The sequence below is a fragment of the Poecile atricapillus genome, chromosome 14 (genome assembly GCF_030490865.1).
Source record: "Poecile atricapillus isolate bPoeAtr1 chromosome 14, bPoeAtr1.hap1, whole genome shotgun sequence".
Taxonomy (NCBI): Eukaryota; Metazoa; Chordata; class Aves; order Passeriformes; family Paridae; genus Poecile; species Poecile atricapillus.
This window is the reverse complement of record NC_081262.1, coordinates 9,338,160-9,356,562: the sequence shown is the minus strand read 5'-3', so window position 1 is coordinate 9,356,562 and position 18,403 is coordinate 9,338,160. Positions and strand designations below refer to the sequence as shown.

The 18,403-nt window shown below is 41.9% G+C and overlaps 2 protein-coding genes across 3 annotated transcripts in view; one reads left to right on the top strand and one right to left on the bottom strand.

Moving 5' to 3' along the window:
• Window positions 1–560: 560 nt before the first annotated feature.
• GPRC5B (G protein-coupled receptor class C group 5 member B) lies at window positions 561–16,676 on the top strand. Of its 2 annotated transcripts, none has more exons than XM_058849849.1 (4): window positions 561–786; window positions 6,802–7,811; window positions 11,780–11,892; window positions 13,237–16,676. In XM_058849849.1, exons 2-4 carry the CDS (start codon window positions 6,806–6,808, stop codon window positions 13,279–13,281), a joined length of 1,164 nt encoding a protein of 387 aa, XP_058705832.1. In that variant the 5' UTR covers window positions 561–786; window positions 6,802–6,805; the 3' UTR covers window positions 13,282–16,676. The 2 variants fall into 2 exon arrangements, with proteins under 2 accessions (XP_058705832.1, XP_058705831.1); XM_058849848.1 differs by having other exon boundaries at window positions 6,798–7,811.
• The window catches only part of IQCK (IQ motif containing K), a 36,615-nt gene continuing 34,811 nt past the window's right edge, over window positions 16,600–18,403 (bottom strand). The window contains exon 9 of the mRNA XM_058849968.1: window positions 16,600–18,045. Coding sequence (XP_058705951.1) covers window positions 18,017–18,045 — 29 coding nt within the window. The 3' untranslated portion in view covers window positions 16,600–18,016. The remainder of the gene's footprint in view (window positions 18,046–18,403) is intronic.

The window sequence follows — 18,403 nt, the reverse complement described above, 5'->3', positions numbered from 1 at the left end:
CGCCGTTGTCAGAGGGCTGAAAACCCCCTCACCTCTGCAGTCCCACACCTGGCCATAGGTGTGTGCATGCCCAGCCAGCCTGCCCGGGAGGGGGTTCCCAAGCCTTGTTCCCGCACTCATTTGCGGAGACAGGAGCAGGCGGGAATGCCGCTCCGTGTGCCTGCTCCCGGCCCGCGCTGTGTCCTGCCCTCCTGTCACCCGAGCACGTAGGGCTGCGGCCATGCCCGTGTCCCCCGTGCCAGCCCGCGCTCCCAGCGCCGCTACGTGCCCGGCCGCACACGCTGAGCGGTGTGACGGCTGCGGAGCGGGAGCTGCGAGTGTGAGGACGTGTAGCGTGTTTCAGGGACTGTGAGCAGTGTGTGTGTGTAAGCAGTGTGTGTGTGAGCAGTGCGTGTGTGTGTGTAAGTGTGCGCCCTCCCCCGGGAGCCGGGCAGCCCCGCACGGCCACAGCGCCGCTGTCACTGTCCCCAGGGTCCCCTGCCCCGCCGAGCCGAGCGGAGCCGGGCCGGGCAGTGCGGAGCCGTGCCCGAGCGGAGCGGGGCGGGGCGGTGGGAGGGGGTTGGCCGCGGGCCGTGCTCGGTGGAGCGGCGGGGGCAGACACGGCTCCGCTCCGCTCCGCTCCGCACGGCGCGCACCGGGGCCAGCGCTCCATGAGCCGCCGCGGGGGCGGTCGGCGCTGCGCTCGCTCCCCGCCGCGGAGCCGCCGCGCCGCCGGAGCCGGGATGTGACTTGCGGAGGGCTGGCGGACACAGCTGCCCCGCCGCCCTCGGCCGCAGCAGACAGCGGGTGAGCCGGCGGGGGGACGGCGGCCCCGGACCGGCTCCGGGGGTACGCCCGGGGTAACGCTGCGGGCCAGGGGAGCGTAGCGGAGCCGCTCGCCCGGCTCTGCGCCCTGCGCTGCCCGCAGAATTAGCCCGGTGGCTGCCAGCAGACAACAGGATGGATATAGGAATCCTGGGGGGGATTAGACGGGATATAGGGCAGGACGAGGGGGGGGAGGGCTCCGAGCAGGGGGCTGCGCTGCGGGGAGCGGGGCGGAAGGCTGGCGAGGAGGGCAGTGGAGTTCGGAGGGGATGGGGAAGAAGAGCGGGGACGGGCGGGGGAGGAAGAGACGGAAAAAAGAAACCGAAGAGAGAAATGGGCGAAGGGACAAAAGAGCGGAGGCTGAAGCGGGATAGGTAGCGTCCAGGAGGAGGAGGTTGCAGGCGGATTAAGGCGAGCGGAGCGGAGCGGAGCGGAGGCAGCCGCGCACCGGCCGCACGGAGGGGCCGCTTGGCCTCGCACCGCGGTCGTACCGGGGCACTTGCAGCCAAGCCCGGCACCTCATCGCATTCCCCAGCGGGAGCTCAAGGGCAGTGACAGGGAAGAGGCCGAGGGGGAAGAGCCTTTTGTTGGCCCCTGGCCGCCACGGTCCGGTCCCGGGAGCTCGGGCTGGCTGCGGGTGCGCAGCGGTTTTCTCTCTAGTTAATAAAAGCCCTATCTCTGTGTTACCTCTTCGCAAAGCCACGCAGAGAGAGGATTTAGCATTTACGTGAACCCTTTGTTTACACCTGCCTTTAATGTTTATCCCACGGCTAACAGGATTTCCTGCGTGCTGAACCCAAACAGCCAGCTTGGTGATGAGCGCTAGTACCGAATAGCTGTTTAACGGGGATACCCGGCTGCTTACCGGCAGGGAGTATCGGGGCTGAGGTATTGTCTCGCTAAATCAGGAGAAATCAGGTGACAGAACACATCTGCTAGGAGGCTATGGCGTGAATAGAAACAGTATTAGAATTAGCAAAGAAAATAAAAACAGTTGATTACTGGCATTGATTGCTGTCGGTTGTGAATTCAACACCAGGCACTGTGGTTAGGAGTACCTAGGCACACGTGATGCACAGATTCTGGTCAAAGGGAATTGAGCTCCTAGAAAATTAGAAAGATAATTTCTTAGGGTTTTCAGCGTCACAAAGTATTGCTAAATGAAAGCAATACTTTTTCTAGATGTCCTTTTTGGAGTGGGATCTCGCCTTCTGTAACCACGAGGCTGTAACAGAGCATGATGTGTATCTAATGCAGGGGCTGTCAAAATCACTGCTGTAGTTTTGCCTACAAAGCACAATTGCACTATTAATTATTATTCTGGGAATACACACATCTTTTGAGTAGTCTGATCTCAGCTTGGCTGTTGCTGCTCTGTTATCAGTCCTGGAGCTCATTCTTCAGTTCTGATCAAAAGCAGCTGGCAGAGATCCTGTGTTGTGATTAATTCCTCACTCACTCGCATCTCTCCACAACACTTGGTGGTGGGGGTGGTTTTCTTTTGGAAATTGCACAGTGAGCCAGTCTTCTGCCTGTGTGGCAGAGCAGGTTACTATTTGTGCCACTATTGCTTATATTTACTAGTTTGTTTTTCTTCTCTGCATGCATGAATGCATCTCCCTGTGTCAGTTGACTAACGTTTGAACTCCAGGTCCAGGAGCAGATAATGCATCTAACCATGAATAGCCCAACCTTAAATCTTTGCACAATTACAGATTTTTTTCTCTATATATATTCTGTAGCAGCATACAGCCGTGTCTTTTTGATCCCTTTGCAAGCTTTGGTCAGAAGACTTTAGCTACAGAAAGCCTCATTGATTTTTAACCATGACAACTTTTTGATGACAACTGTGAGATTTTCTGTTTCTGCTTAGTTGCTTGTAATTGTAGTTTGTACCCGCTGGGGCAGCTTTGTGTCTGCAATTTCTGTAGTGACTCTATGCCAGATAATGTAATGAAGGGGATCTCACAGTAGAAAATAGTGGAGCTATTACAGCTGTCATTGAGAGCAGATTTTGAGCCAAAAATTGAGTACTGGATTTGAAGCTGTCCTGCTAATTGTTTGCTGCTTTTGCCTAAAATGTGTAAGGCTTATTGATTAGAATATTGATTGTCAGTGTTCCTGATTGCTCTGGTTTCAGGTATGTTGCCTTAATGGCTTTACCAAAATAAAATTCTGGAGAGGAATCTGGGGGGGGGGGAAAAATCTCAAGTTGCTTTTCTTCTCTTTTTCATTGGAGTATGCAGGGGATGTATCGGTGCTGCTGAGTGTATCTGTGCTGGAATGTTTCTGTGGCATTCCTGTGTTACTGTAGTTCTCTGGCAGCAGAAGTGCCAGCCAAATAGAGCGCTATTGTTACTACTGTGAGGTTGCATAACTTTAGTAAGAGCTAATCTAGACATACAGAGGTAAAAATACTCTTCCTCTACAGTTACTGATTTAAGTAACAACCAACAAGAACGTATAGTAAAATTTTACTGTAAAATCTCAAGAGGCACAGAACTCTGCCATCCTACCCACTGCACAGGCTTGAGGAAGATGCTATCTTAATAAAATCCCCATAATGAAGTCTCTTTTTTTTTGTCTTTATTTTTTTTTTTCCCAGAAACAACTTTCCTGGGGAAAAAAAACCTTCACACTTTTCCCTTAAAATTATGTATTCTATGGCTTTAGCTAAGGTTGTGATAGTAATTTGCCAAACTTGTGTGTTGTAATGCAGTGTTTTCCCTTGTTTTTCCAACTGTCTGTGTTCAGTGCTGAGTATCAGCACTAGAAAGAGGATTTTTTCTTGGTTGGTAATGTCTCAGGGGGTAGATTATTAACATTGCCTGTTTTTACCCAGTTAGGTAGAAATGGATAGTAAACAGGTTAGAAACAAACTGCTTTGTTGATAGCAGTTAGGAGGAAAAGATTCCTTCTTTGGAGACTTCAAGCCCTGCTTGCCAGCTTTGGTCTGGGCAGGATCTAGTGTTTAGTGAGACTGACATTGGGTAGGAAATTATTTCACACCAGGAATAACTGTCAGCAGTCCTAGAGATTTCTTGGTCAGTCCTGTGGCTGTCTAGCCCCTTTCTAAGAGGGCCACTGATTATGTCCCATCCACATTCCCAAAAGTAGGAATAAACTTGGGAAAATTCCTCTTAAGTTGAACATCTCTATATTTCAGAATACATATTCTGAATTCTGAATATATTTTGTCACAGCTTAACTCCCCCTTTCCAAAACTAACCATTTCTTCATGGAGGGGGAAATACTCAAATTCATTAACCCTCCCTTCCCCCTCCCAAACACTTCCAAATAGGAAGAGGAAACAAATGATGGCCTGACAATATGACTGCTTACCCATGCAGCACAATCTCCATGGAAACAGACTGTCCTAGAATAGCTCAATCACATGAGGGTTACATGACATGAATAAAGTAACCAGAAAACTGGAAAATATCTTAGAACTGGGGATACTCACACTTAATTCATTAACCCTCAGGTCTTAGGAGAGTAGCTAATAAACAAAGCTTGTACTGAAAGCAATTTGGTTCATGCTTATCATAATTTGTAAGTGATGGGATAGTGGAAAATTAGCATGACCCTCACTTCAGGGCTGTTTATTGTTTCTAGTTTGGGTGACATTTAGAATGAATTTTGAGTCATTTTCCACATGACCTCCTACTTCTTGAAATGGTATCACTGGTTTGGAGCATTACCTTAGCAGCTCCCAGGGGATTTCCCCCCTTTGTGTCAGCAGGCACTGACCATTTCACACTTTTTAGGACGTTTCAAACACTCTAAAGAGGAAATTCACTAGTTGCAATAGGAATTGACTGTGCATAAAAGGAGTTGGAGAACTATCTTTGGAATGTTTTCTTCTAGTTAATTATGTACTCAAAGGGCAAGGGGATTTATTGAGCGTATAGTCAATACAAAAATGAATATATTTCACTGATGGTTGGTTTTCTGTCTGTATAGTCAGTGTTTTTAAGGTGAGTGTTGCAACAGAGTCATTGAAGGACCTGTTACACAAATCAGATATAAACAAGTGTATATTCTACCAATTTCCCATAAAGTAAATTGCAGATAGGTAGAAAACAAATCATTTGTCCTTAGCAGGTCATTGCATCATTAGAACATTGCAGCCTTTCCAATAGTGCAAAGATTCATTTCTGTGGGCTGGCAGAGACTGCCCATTACCCATTTCCTGTTTGTCCAAGCCCAGATCACATTATTTGTCACAGCTTCCACTTCTGAGATGAAGGTTTGGAATAGGATGTTTTGTATCCTGTGTCAGTGAAGACCATGGAGTTATTACACATTTATATTGGCATGTTTACTGTCTTGGTGCCCCTAATAGGAAACATCATAAGCTTCATCATCTGTCTCTTGACAGAGGCTGAAAATGGCCATTGGTCATTACACTGGTTTAACATTGGTTTGAAGATTCAGATCCTCAAGATTTAACTTTGGTCATTACAGGACTGTAAAGCACAGGATTGTAATGCATGAGAATATCCAGAGTTCTCAGCTCTAAGAGATACAGTACAGTTTCAGACAATCTGTGTAAATAGATTTTGTGTTGGTTATGACCAATTGTGCTCAATGCAACATTGCACTGCTACTTTAAATTATTTTCAACTCTCATTAAATTTTTCATTAAGAGCAGTTCTAATCTACAATATCTCTTTGGACAGGTAACCAGTTAGGGCTGTTGTATGGCTTACAAAAGAGCTCCTGATCATTTATCTGCTTTTCATTTTGCATCCTAAACATGTCCCATGAGCTGTGTGACTCATATTGACTAACATTACTGCCTCCTTATGTGGTGCTTTTCTTCCTCATGGTCATACAGTACAAGTGGGAGTCTGAAACGCTCCTCACATCAATGAAAATCCTGCTGGAACCTGCAGCACTGACTGCTAGTGAAGGTTAACAGAGTCAGGTTTCATATCTGCTCCACGCAGTGTTTACTCCAGCCTGCCCTTACAGGGCGGCTGGGGCTGAGGCAGACTGGGAGTTAAAGGTTACATTTTTTAACAATCTCCTTTGCTGTGCTATGTTTAATAAAAGCAAATGCCATAATGTGTGTTTTCGAAGTGCCTAACCCATGTTCTTCCTAAAACTAAGCTGGGACTTGTCTAGGCTTTTGGTCCTGATGGTCAGGTGGGATGTGTTGTGTTCCATTGTCCACTCTCTGGATCCAAGAAAGTGATGCTCTGGTTTTTGTTATTTGTTTCCTTTGAATGGCTTTGGACTGGCAAAGAAGCACAGTGAAGCATTCATTTTTGATTAGTTGATTGATGACACTGCATGTGTGCAGCATTGTCACAGAATATGGGATTTTTCTAGACTACCATTCCCCTTTCCAAATGCAATCTAATATCTGGCCTTTGGAAGAGGATGAAAGAAGTGAATATGATAACTGCCTATTGACTGAGCATGAAAACAACATTTATTTATTTTTTTAAGAATGTACAATGTTTATTTTCCTTGGATTGCTTTATCCTTTAAAAAGTAATAATGTAAAAAGTGGTTTTGACTTTGCCTTTGTTCCAGTAAAAGGAGCAAGGCTGTGGGACAGTGATTGTGATATAGCTTACACCTGCAGCAAGCCCACTGCAGCTTAACCATGCTTTAAACACCTTGACTTGAATGGGATATTACATTTAAACAGGTAGTAAGTGTCTAAGTATTGCAGATAATGTCATATTTGCAACAGGATACATTATTTTTTTTTCTGGTTGTGTTTTAAACCATTTGCAGGGTCAGAGTTTGGAAATGTTGTTTTCAATCTGTGCAAACAGAGCAATGAGTCATTTTGCATTCTGAGTACAACAGGCAAAAGCAGCTTTTGGGAGGGCAGTGAAGGGGGCTGGGGGGAGGCTGTGCCAGCTGCAAATCCAGTGCAAAAACTGTAAACATGGGCTACTGAAACAAGCTGGGCTTCAGAGGCTGTCAAATCCTCCAAACTCAGCTCTAGCTAAACAAATATTTTGTTGTCTCAGACAGAAAAATGAAAACCTACCCAGCCATTGGTTTCTTCCTCCTCTTCGTGATCAGCTATGGCTCTTCAGAAAACTCCAGCACTCCTCGAGGGTGTGGACTGGATCTCCTCCCTCAGTACGTTCACCTGTGTGACCTGGATGCCATCTGGGGGATCGTTCTGGAGGCGGTGGCGGGGGCAGGTGTGCTGACCACGTTACTGCTGATGCTGATTCTGCTGGTGAGGCTCCCCTTCATCAAGGACAAAGAGAAGAAGAGCCCCCTGGGAACGCATTTCCTCTTTCTCTTTGGGACTCTGGGACTGTTTGGGCTGACGTTTGCTTTCATCATCCAGGAAGATGAAATGGTGTGCTCTACCCGAAGGTTTCTGTGGGGAGTTATCTTTGCTTTGTGCTTCTCGTGCTTGCTAGCTCAAGCCTGGAGACTTCGCAGACTCGTTCGCCATGGGAAGAGCCCCTCTGGCTGGCACCTGGCTGGGGTGGCCATCTGCCTGATGCTGGTGCAGGTCATCATCGCAACCGAGTGGCTGATCCTGACCATTGTCAGAGATAACAAGCTGGCCTGCAGCTACGAACCCATGGATTTTGCGATGGCTTCCATTTACGTTATGTTCCTGATGGTATTTACCATGGGATTTTCGTTTTTCACTCTCTGTGGGAAGTTTAAGAAATGGAAGAAAAACGGAGTATGCCTCATTATAACCCTTTTTTTTTCCATTCTGATTTGGGTAGCCTGGATGACTATGTACCTCTTCGGTAACGCCGAGCTCCAGAGAAGAGACAAATGGAGTGATCCCACTCTGGCTATTGCACTGGTGTCCAGTGGTTGGGTGTTTGTTATTTTTCATGCCATCCCAGAGGTCCACTGTACCATCCTTCCATCACAGCAGGAAAACACACCCAATTATTTTGATACTTCACAGCCAAGGATGCGTGAAACCGCTTTTGAGGAAGATATACAGCTTCCTCGGAGCTACATGGAAAATAAAGCCTTTTCAATGGATGAACATAATGCAGGTAAGAATTGGCTATAAAGGACTGTATTTTTTTGTAATGTCAAGAAGACTCTCTGTATGAGGCATTTTTCAGGTGTTGAAAACAAAGGTCATGATAAATACAATAATTTTCACACTACACCTTGTTCCCTTTTACAATTTTCACTTAGATCATCTAGTGAGGGAGAAAAATGAAAAAAATGCAGACAATACAAATGTTAGGTTAAAATGATTCTTCTGCATGTTGATTTTCCTTTGAAGAAGTGAACAACTTCAAATGCAAAGCTAACACCAAAAGAATTAAAAAATTCATTGTGGAAAAAATAATAGTTATTTTAAATAATTTAAATGACATTTTTTTGTAATTAGCAGTTATGAACATTTAATACAAAATATTTTCCAAAAAACTCAAAAAAAACAATTGTGGCCTATGTTACAAATTGCTCAGCCACTTAAGTAACTAAATAATTATTATTAGTTATATTTCCATTAAACTGGATTTAGTGCCACTTTGTGTTCCCTGTGGGGGAAAAAAATGCCAGGTGGCTTATGGACAGTTCAAAGACAGCCTTTGTTCTGAAGGCTTGAATGTCTGAGGTTTCATGGAGGTTTCGAGGTAATTTGCCTTCCTTGTTGTAGAATGATGTGTGATGACACATCATTAAATTTTGCAGTGGAAATGTTTCTGAGTGATTGCTGAAAGGACCAGCAACAACTTCAGAGATCCAAAGCCTTGCTGAACATTTAACCTGTGTCAGAAATCCCAGGGATGCCTCTGTGAGCAGCAGTGGGAAGCAGGAGCCCTTGGTGTTCTTAGGAGGGATGTGGTCTGGTGCTGCCCCACACCTGCATAAGGATTTTGTTACAAGTCACCCTGATTTTTATTCACTCTAACTGAGAAGAATACTGGCCTGCTATCCCAGGCAGCAGTTGCCACATTGCTCTGGCAGCCCCTGACAGAAGGCTTAGGGCACATGGTCCAGGCACTTCACCTTCTTATTCATCTTTATGTGTCTTTGATTTCCTCTGGGTTTGATGTTTCCCTGGGAGGAAAACAGCACTTTTGTTTGGCACAGCCTTGGGTCAGGAAGGCATTTTTTCCTCTAAGTTTTTTAGCAGGAACTTTAAAGGTCTCCTTCTAGTGGGGAGTTTGTTCTGTGAGTAGATACCATAAGGGCAGTGGTAAAACAAAAATAATCACATGAATAAAAGAATGGCTGTTATTATTAATGTTCCAAAGCAAGAGGCAGTTGCACTATGGACTGTTAAAAGCACTCTTTTTTTTCTGTGGTGGTTTTATTTTTACTGTCCTCCATCCCCCATTAAATTAATTTCATAGTAAAGTACTGCAGTGGCTTCAGTGAAGCTATTTCTGGCTAAGGCAGATCTAAGAACAAAATTGGATCTTCCACTCCGTATAATTCTCATTCATGGATGCATTTTAAAAAAAGAACTGGAAGCGCCTTTTTGATCTAATTATTCAGCAATTAAGTTTTTTTGTTAAATTGATAGATAAATGATAGCTATAAAATCATTATACTGTCTATTATAGTTCAATTTATGTTCTGTTTTAATCTATCTGAATTATAATACAATACAAAATATATTTCCTTATCTGATGCCCTTATTAATGTATACCATAATAAATGCCTGTCATTCCTATTCCTGTGGCATATAGGAATTTTTACTACATCAAAACAGATTAAATATTCTTTTGCAGCAGTTCTTTAAGGGCTAGCTTGGGACAGCAGGGTTTAGAGACAAAACTTAGTAGCATGGTAGAGATTTAAATACAGGCAATAATAACCGAGTCACTAAGTCTGATCCCAGTGCTGATGGTTGTCAGAGGCAAAGCACCTTAAACATCATTTAACCAGCATATTAATCTGGGATTTAAATATTTATATGATAGGTTGAAATATCTCTTTAGAAGAGTTATTTTTATAGGTGTGCATTCTAAAATTATATTAAAGTATTTAGAAAACCTGTACAAAGAGCAGTTGACTGAGTTCTCTGTGCTCTCTGGAAAGGCAGTGCACACTAGTAGGGAAAACTCTATAGCCAGAGAGAATTTGCCTTAAACAAGAGAAATCTGGATGTGGAATGTAGAATGTTACAGCTGTCAGGAAACCCAAGCAGCTCTGGTATCATTAAATTTCATTTAATAACTTCTAGTGCTACCAGTCACCGTCACCGCCAATGCCTAAAAACAAAGTGAACAAAATTTAGAACGTGTTAAAAAGAGGCTTTGATACATTTACTTGAATATCCTCAGAACTGCTTGGTTTTTACCTATATATATCCTATGCAAGTGGATTTATTTAATAGTAATGTAAAAAGTACAAGGAAAAATGGTAAAATTGGTGTGAGAAAAAAATCCAAAATGAGTATTTTGTCTACGAACTTTGTCACAGATTCTCATGTCAAAAAAAGTGTAGATGTTTGCAATAATAGGGAAAGAAAATTTAGCAATATGAATTTGAATTTACTGTCTCTTTAAGATAGCTTTGAAATGACTGTGTATGTTTTGTGTAAATATTCTGTATAAATATTTTAATGATGGTGTGCATGATAAATACTATTTTTGTGTCTGTGTGTACTAGCAACTACCGCTGCAATCATGTGTGTTTATCACACAAGAAGTAGTCAAATAGCAAAGAAAAAAATAAGTTACTGACCTTGAGATGGTTAAATATCTAATAAAAAAATACTTAGTTCCAGTTTAGGCATTTTCATAATTTTTTTTCCCAGCGTTCTGCAAAAATATGTAATTTTCAAACAGAGAGCAAGTGAGGGTCTATATGTATCTGAAGTCAACAGCTGAGCATTTGCAGGGTGGAATTTCTTGAATTTCCATGCTAAATCAATACTAGTCTTCATCTTGGTGCACAGCTCCCAGAGAGAGGAGTAGCAGTGAATAGAGGACAGCATATGGCAGTAGGATCCATTTAAATCTTCTTCTACACCGAGCAACTACATTGGAGATAAATCCTGGCTTCATTAAAGTCTGTGTTGAAATTCTCTAAAACAAACTTCAGCTCATTCATGATTACAGCCAGAGACTGTAGAATTGTAATTTGAATTAAATCTAAGAGAAGTTCTTGCCCCAGGTGCCTGAACTGGGCATGTTTCTGTTTAGCAGCTGACAGATGAGTATTGCCCATTGTGACCACGCACAACGTGTGGATAAATGAGCTCTGTTCCCTGGCCACGTCTGAGTTCAGTGAAGTCATTATTTACCCTCAAAATTAAAGAGGGAGTTTGGATGTGCCAATCCCCAGACTGCTTTAGAGAGAGCAGCATATCCCTCACTATGTATATCTCATTCAGAATTTACATCTTGAACCCAAACTTGTACTAAAATTAGTGTGGAGACCTATTTATTCCTGATTTAAACATCTAAAAGGACAATCAGTATCTTCCCTTTGGCTTCAGTGATTTGCCATATTTAAGCTATTCGAAAGCAGTATTTATTCCATCTTTCTAGTTTCTCAGAGTAAATATAATCTGAAACATCTGGAAAATCCTTATATGCTAGTCATGCTGAAGTAATGCTCAGGGGGTTGTGAGCATTGCTTGCTGGCTTGAGCAAGGCTTTGGATCCCTGTCCACCGAGTTTGATAGAAAGCAAAATGTAACACATTTCACTTAACCCCACAGTACCCAGACCAACACAGGGAGCAACTTTGCAAAATGCATTGTTCAGGACATATCACAGGTTTGGTGACTGAAGACATTGTGCTCCCACTGAAATGAGATTAAGCAAGCTTCAGAAATTTGGTTCCTTTTTCCCCCTCCCTAGCAAACAGTTCATTTAATGTAAATCTGATTCTTCTGAGATCCGTTCCCAAAATGTAAGAGAAACAGCTGTTCAAAAGCAACATGGAAGTTAAATCAGTGGCAAAGTTCCCAATAAACTGGAAGGAAAATACTCTGTGATTGCACAGCTTTCCTTGTGTTCTAAGAGTGATCTCTCTTTTCCAAACACAGCGCTAAGAACGGCAGGATTTCGAAACGGCAGTTTGGGAAGCCGGCCTAGTGCTCCTTTTAGAAGCAATGTTTATCAGCCAACTGAGATGGCAGTTGTGCTAAATGGTGGGACTGTAAGTATCAAAATGTGATGATTTAAGAAATCTTTGAAATGCACTGATATATACAACCATTAATAATTGAAAAACCTGCTTTAGCTTATTCACAGCAGGGGGAAAGCTATAAATGAAAATTTAAGGCAGCAAATATGCATGTAATGCTTCCCTTCCCTCTAGAAAATATGTAATTAACAAGTATTTTGCATTTGTTTACTTGGCTATTCACATTTTGCAGTGCAGCTTCAGTGAACCAAGTTTTTTTTGTGAGACAACATATTCAATGGCCCTTTCAAATTAAATTTCTGTTAAGGTATTTAACATAACTATTAAGTGACACCATTTCTGACCTGATTTCTTTCAAGATGGTGTGAGTCACACAGATGTTTTCAGGCAGAACATTAAAAAATTATGCAGATGATGGTGGTCTCTCATATATTCCATTTTCTTGTAAAATAAAAAATAATTCTTTGTAACTTACAGATTTGTACATCTTTTGAAAAGGGATCCATAAGAGAAGAATATAGAATATTTTAATGTTAATAGTATCAATTTTTCTTCCTTAGACAATGGTTTGGCATGTCATTCTTTGATAGACCTGTATTTTTGCAGCCTGGTTGTTGTAAGATTGGTTTAGTGATGCCAAACGGACTTTACAACTGTTTTTCACATTATGTCTAATTTTCACTTAAGACATTTCATATAGCAGACATTATGTTGAAAAAGAAGACTTTTCATCCCCACATTTTTCATGCATATCTACATGCTTCTTAAAAATCTACTCATGAGCTGGTTTGTACTCATGTGAGTTGGGTTTTCTTTCTTTTGAATCATGAGCTGATTCCATAACTCAACCTCTACATTTAAAACCAAATAATGAACTGATTGCAGGTCTGGTTTTGTTTTTAAGTAAGTAGAGTTTTGGCTGATTTTAGTGAACAAGAGGGACTAAATACAAGAATTCTCCTGTGTGGGTAAGATTGTGAAACATGTCAACTTGAGTAAAATGAAAAGGCTTGGCTTTGCTGTCAGTAATGGATTGCATCTTTCAGATGTTTGAATTCATCTCTGCCTGTTTTCTGATACCAGAATGTGCAGCTCAGGAAGAAGGCAGTTAAGGGATGAGAAGCTTGAGAATTTGGTTTTTTTGTTTGTTTTGCTTTGTTCTGAGTTGGATACAAAGCTCATGTGTATATGTAGTCATGGTTTTACAGAGAGATAAATGCACTGTATGGGAGGAAGATGAGTTTCTTTGTATCACTTTGCTCTAGAACTACTATTTGGAAAGCTCTCATGTAGCATAACACTGGTTTTTGAACAGTCTAGATCTCTCAGTTATGGGTTTATTATCCTTATTTCCAGATACCAACTGCTCCGCCAAGTTACACTGGACGACACCTCTGGTGAAAAGCTGTAGGCTGTAGAGAATAAGAATCCTTGTTGCAGATGTTGTTCCCTGGCAGTGTGTCTTTGAGGGAAGGAATCCATAACAGTACCAGAACAAAGCAACAAAACCTCCAGGATTTTTCTAAATCTGCCTAAATGTGAACACCATTGAACGGAGAATTGCGAAAATAAAATCGTAAAACTAAATCTGAATCTAATTTAAAACAGAAGTAGGCACACCTTAAATTGGCAGAGGGGATATTGCATTCTGAAGCGTAAGATACTCTCTTGTCTGTAACTCGTGTGCCAGGCAAGCCTGATTTTGGTGGTTGGCAGTTGCTTGCAAAATACCCTCCTCTCACCTAAACTTAATTCATTTTGCCACGAGAGATTGCAGCTACAGTGTGAAAACACGCAGGATTTTTCCCATTTTGCTCCTTTTCCTGTCATTTCCAACATGAGAAGTCCCTTGTTTGCTCCTCCCTAGCTGTGCTGTACAGTCACTCAGCATGGTGTGTAGTCAGACACGGTCCCTGTGGCGGCTCAGTGCCCGGTGCTCTGTGGCTGAAGCTCTGCTCTCCAGAAGCCGCCCGAGGAGGGCAGTTCTGGAGGGATGGGGTACGAGGGTACCACAGTGACCCGTTCCACGCGTGGCTCGGCCACAGCCGCTCCCGGAACCGGCCTCGAGCGGGGGGCGAGCAGAGAGCCCGCGGCTCCCGCAGGCCAAGCCGCTCCTCGCAGGATGAGTTTGTGGAGGGCTTGGCTGGGAGAGGAGGTGCCTGGCGGTGCTGCTGGAGGGAGGAAGGGATGAAGGGAGGCTCCTGAGGCCGGCCCGGGGCGCTGCCTGGGCAGGGACCCCGGGCAGCAGAGGGGGAGCCCCGAGCCGCTGGCCCAGCCCGGTGCCCCGGACCGCAGCTGTTCGTGCGTTTCAATGTGGTTGTGCATTTTAGTGCCTAGAAAGTAGAATCTCTGTGCTGGAAGTGGTTTGTTGTTGTTTTTGTTTATTTAAGGTGGTTTCTTCCCCACTCCTCCCCATCCATTTTCTTGAGTTGATATAAAGCAGACTTTTCAAAGCTTTTCATCTTCGTTTTCTCCGGGTTATTTAAACGGTTCCCATTGCCCATTTGTTGTGCCATGGTTTTTCATTACGTTCGAGCAATCATTCCTTTCTTTAACATTTAATACATATCGGACATTGAAAACATCACTGTATCCTCACTGTTTGGCCAATGTTAATCTTAGCTTTCCTCAATACTAAAAGCTAATTGTTTTTACTTGAAGGTATAGGAAACATATAACAATTAAACTTTGCATATGCTGTAATAAAAATATATATTTTCAAACTAAAAAAAGAATTAAAATGTACAAATAACTGAATAGCTTAGTAGCTTCACAGAGAGAAGTTACTTGCTCTATACTGCAGAAGACAGACAAGCTTTTTATTTTTCAAGAGTCTTCCTGATTCCTCATGTACCTCCATTTCTACTGAATTAGGAACCTAGTCCTGCAGACTTGTACTCCCACCAGTAGTCCCATCGACACCAGTAGGTCTACGTACCGGTACAGAGGCTGCAAGGCCAGTCCCTAAGTGTTGCACACAGATATATGTATATATATATATGGAAAAGTATATATCGCCATTCTTGCCATGATCATCTTATGGGGTTTTATTTCAAAGCCCTTCTCCTCCAGAAGCAATGTTTTTCTGTCATGCATGAGTGAAGGAGTATGTCAGCTCCCCCCTGCCCTCCCCTCCTCGAGGCAAAGGAAGCATGTGCTTGTTTTAGGGATCCTTTATTTCATTTTCTATGTAACTAGATGGCCTTAGTAACCAAGTAGGGTAGGGGTGGATATTGCATGCTATCCAGTGACTTAGAAATACATTTTGCTTGTTATGAGCAGAGCTTTGATCAAATAAGATAATATTTAAAATAATGATAGCCACCCAGAGGACACGTAATTTGGAACAATAAAAAAAAACCTATTACTATAATTTGCCTGCAGAATTTTACTTTTAAAAACCAGTTTAAAAAAATCCCTCATAAAACTCTTATCATAAAAACATATAAGATGACCATGGCATAAATGGTAGGACAGCTTTCTTTTAAAAAGTTTATCATGCTACAACCAAGACTTATGAATTATAACACACATTTTACAGACCTTTGACAAAATCTACACAAGACACAGTTATCTTAAGAAACTTTATTTTTCTTTTTCTAGATGTGACTGAATTGATAGAGTTCCCAATCCTGCTTCTGATGAAGTTGTTTTGGAATTTCAGGGCTTATGCAAAGATACAGCCAGATTTTACAAACTGCTATTCACATGACTAGTCTCGCTGGGTTAGTCATGTGGACTATTCACTGAATTAAAAATTAGCAGGATTGGGTTTAATGTGTGGTGGTGAAAGTGTGGCAATAGATTTAGGAGGGTCTTTATTTTCCAATTTTATCCAATTAGTAGTCAGCAACTTTTTTTTGTAAGTCACTAGTCTGTGATGTAAAATGCCCCAAAATAAAACTGTAATTGAAGAAAGGCACCTTTATGTTAACTTACATTTTTGTTACAGTATTTACTTTTGCCTTTTTTGAAAGTTTGCTAGAATGTAGAGCATCTGTGAACAACATGAACAAGTAAGCACAAGCCTTTCACAGTTCTCCTAATTATAATTAGCTTTTATACTATAAAAGCTACTATGTTGTCCCTTGATGGTTATGTGCTCATGGTGTTTCCATGCAGAAAAATGAAATCACAAAGAATCTGACAAAGGCATCTATTACCAAAACAAGGTTTATAATGACTGGCTTTTGATAAATGGCAGGAAAAGCGTTCAAAGTCACACAGATCCTGGCCTGCTTTCAGATGGGTTGAGGGTGTTTGACACTTGCCAGAAAATAATGTAGCATCTTCAGAAGAACACTCTCAATACATCCAGCTGTTTCTATAAACAAGGTACATGAAATACTATAGAATTAGCTGTTTCAGCTTCTAGTCTAAACACAGGCATCTTGTTTGGCTTTGTTTGAGCTTGATGCCTTGGGTCTAACCAAAGGCCATACAAAAGGGAGCATTGTAGCTTTTATAATAAAACAATTGGATTATTCTACCAACTTACAGGATTACAAAGCAGGTGCTTTTTATTAATTGATGAGAGCTAAAGCTCATTTTTGATAGATAATATATATTTATTAAATGTATTAACGTGTGTTTTATAACGTACCCTTTTTTCCGCTGATTGTTGCATACTGGTATCTTATTAAGTACATCTTTAAAGGATTTTCAAGACAATCAATGTGTACCATGATGACTGTACATAAGTATACAAAACTACAAAGGTTGTAAAGCATGGGCAAATGTTTTATTTTCAAAATGCTGTTCTTAATGAGAATAAAGGCTTTACTATTTACTTACAATGTTTGTGTCCACTTGGTTTTAAAATCCACACAGATTTTTTTCCATTGCAGTGCTACCAACAGAATTGCCCCTTGGTGCAGGTCTTCAATATAAGCAGAGTTAAACTGAAGGAAAGGGCTCCTAAACCACATTCCTCCACCTTTGGCCATATTCCCACACTTACCCTTAGCTCTGGCACCTATCAAACAAAGAGTGAGCCAGTCAAGGAGCTCAGCAGCCAAACTCTTAACACAAAAGGGATATTTTTTTTTCCCCTGTTGGCTCAGCAGTTTCCTGTTCTGGTTCAATTGCTTGTGCTTGTGAAAAGGAGGAGACAGGAGAATACAGCTGGGCTTGAAGAGTGCAGGATGAGAGTTTTTGCTTCAAATGGTTTGATTTTCCAGATCTGGAACTATCATCACCAACTAGGAAAAAACGCGAGGGGTGGGTCGGTGTAACAGTGAAGACAAAGTCTGTGCAAGTGATGGAAGAAATCCATGTGGAACCACAGCAAGTACTAGAGACCACCCCTGTTTTATGAGGTGTTCAGTTAAAACAACTACACCTTTGATTCCTTACATGGAATTATTTGTAGTTCTGCTACTATCTTCTCTAATTGTGAAATTATAAAGACATAAATAGGACTGTGCTCAACAGGGCTAAGTTAAAAAAATAATAAAGGTTCCTTAGCAAGGGGCCCAATCTGATTTTTACTGTGCTTGGACCTGAAAAAAGTAAGTAGCCAGCATAAGATTGCTGAAAATGCTGACACTGGGATCTTAATTCTACACTTTCTCAGCACATGTGCAAAGTGGTAACAAAAGGGCCTTTGACTTTTCTTCCCTGCAGAAATGCAGAGCAACCCCAGCTCTCATTGCCTTCCATTGGAAGTGCAGGGGCACAGTGTTTCTGCAAATTTGTCCATTCTGAAAAGAGCCAGGAGTTGTGTAAATTGTCACAGCTCTGCAGGAGTCAGAGAAATCCAGTTTATGATAAATGAAGATTTAACACTTGCCTACATGTGAGTAGAACCCCATTTAATTTCATCCAGAGTTTTGTTCCTTTCAGAAAAGGTTTTAAGTGAGGATTCAGGAACACAAGATAAACACAGATTCAACATTTTTGGCTAGATGTATGCCATTCCATCTGTTTTAACAGAATTGTGCTCACTTAGACTAAGACTGAATTTTGTCTTGGCATGCTGGGTCCTTACATAACCTGCCTTTGATTTACAATACCTCACATGTAAAACTTTAATGCTAAAAGCGTTTCTAAGTCAGTATCACAAAGTCCATGAGCTCTGTGCTTTGCAATTTCAGTGAGGAAATTAAAATTGAGATGTTGAAGGATTTTGTGTACGTTAGTCCAGCTCTTCTGATTTGCTTCCCACTGCAACCATACAAAAAATAAATAAATTAACAAGCACAGAAACAAAAAAGAAAACATCCATACTTCCACAGCAAATACTCTGTTGTTCAATAAATAAATAAAAATCCCCTGCCCAACTCAAAAAGTGTATTTCTTCTTTGTATGGCATTTTTTCTCGTGTTTTGACACAGCTTCAGCACTCAGATACTTGCACATAGTTCTCTGTGGCAGCTGTGGGAGTTGTGCATGTGTGGCTGAGAGCAGAGCTGTTTGCTAAGAAGTCACTGGATTGTTAAAAAAAAAAATTCAAAGCAGCTCTTTGAGGTTTTTTCTTTGAAGAATTTTCAATTAAAAGTCAGTGATGAAGTCATACAGTTCA

What these genes read in the sequence shown, in the direction of transcription:
- GPRC5B (XM_058849849.1), top strand. Translation starts at nt 6,806, where the DNA reads ATGAAAACCTACCCAGCCATTGGTTTCTTCCTCCTCTTCGTGATCAGC. An exon ending in AATGGATGAACATAATGCAG is followed by an intron (nt 7,812 to 11,779) that starts GTAAGAATTGGC and finishes TTCCAAACACAG; the next exon opens with CGCTAAGAACGGCAGGATTT. An exon ending in TTGTGCTAAATGGTGGGACT is followed by an intron (nt 11,893 to 13,236) that starts GTAAGTATCAAA and finishes CCTTATTTCCAG; the next exon opens with ATACCAACTGCTCCGCCAAG.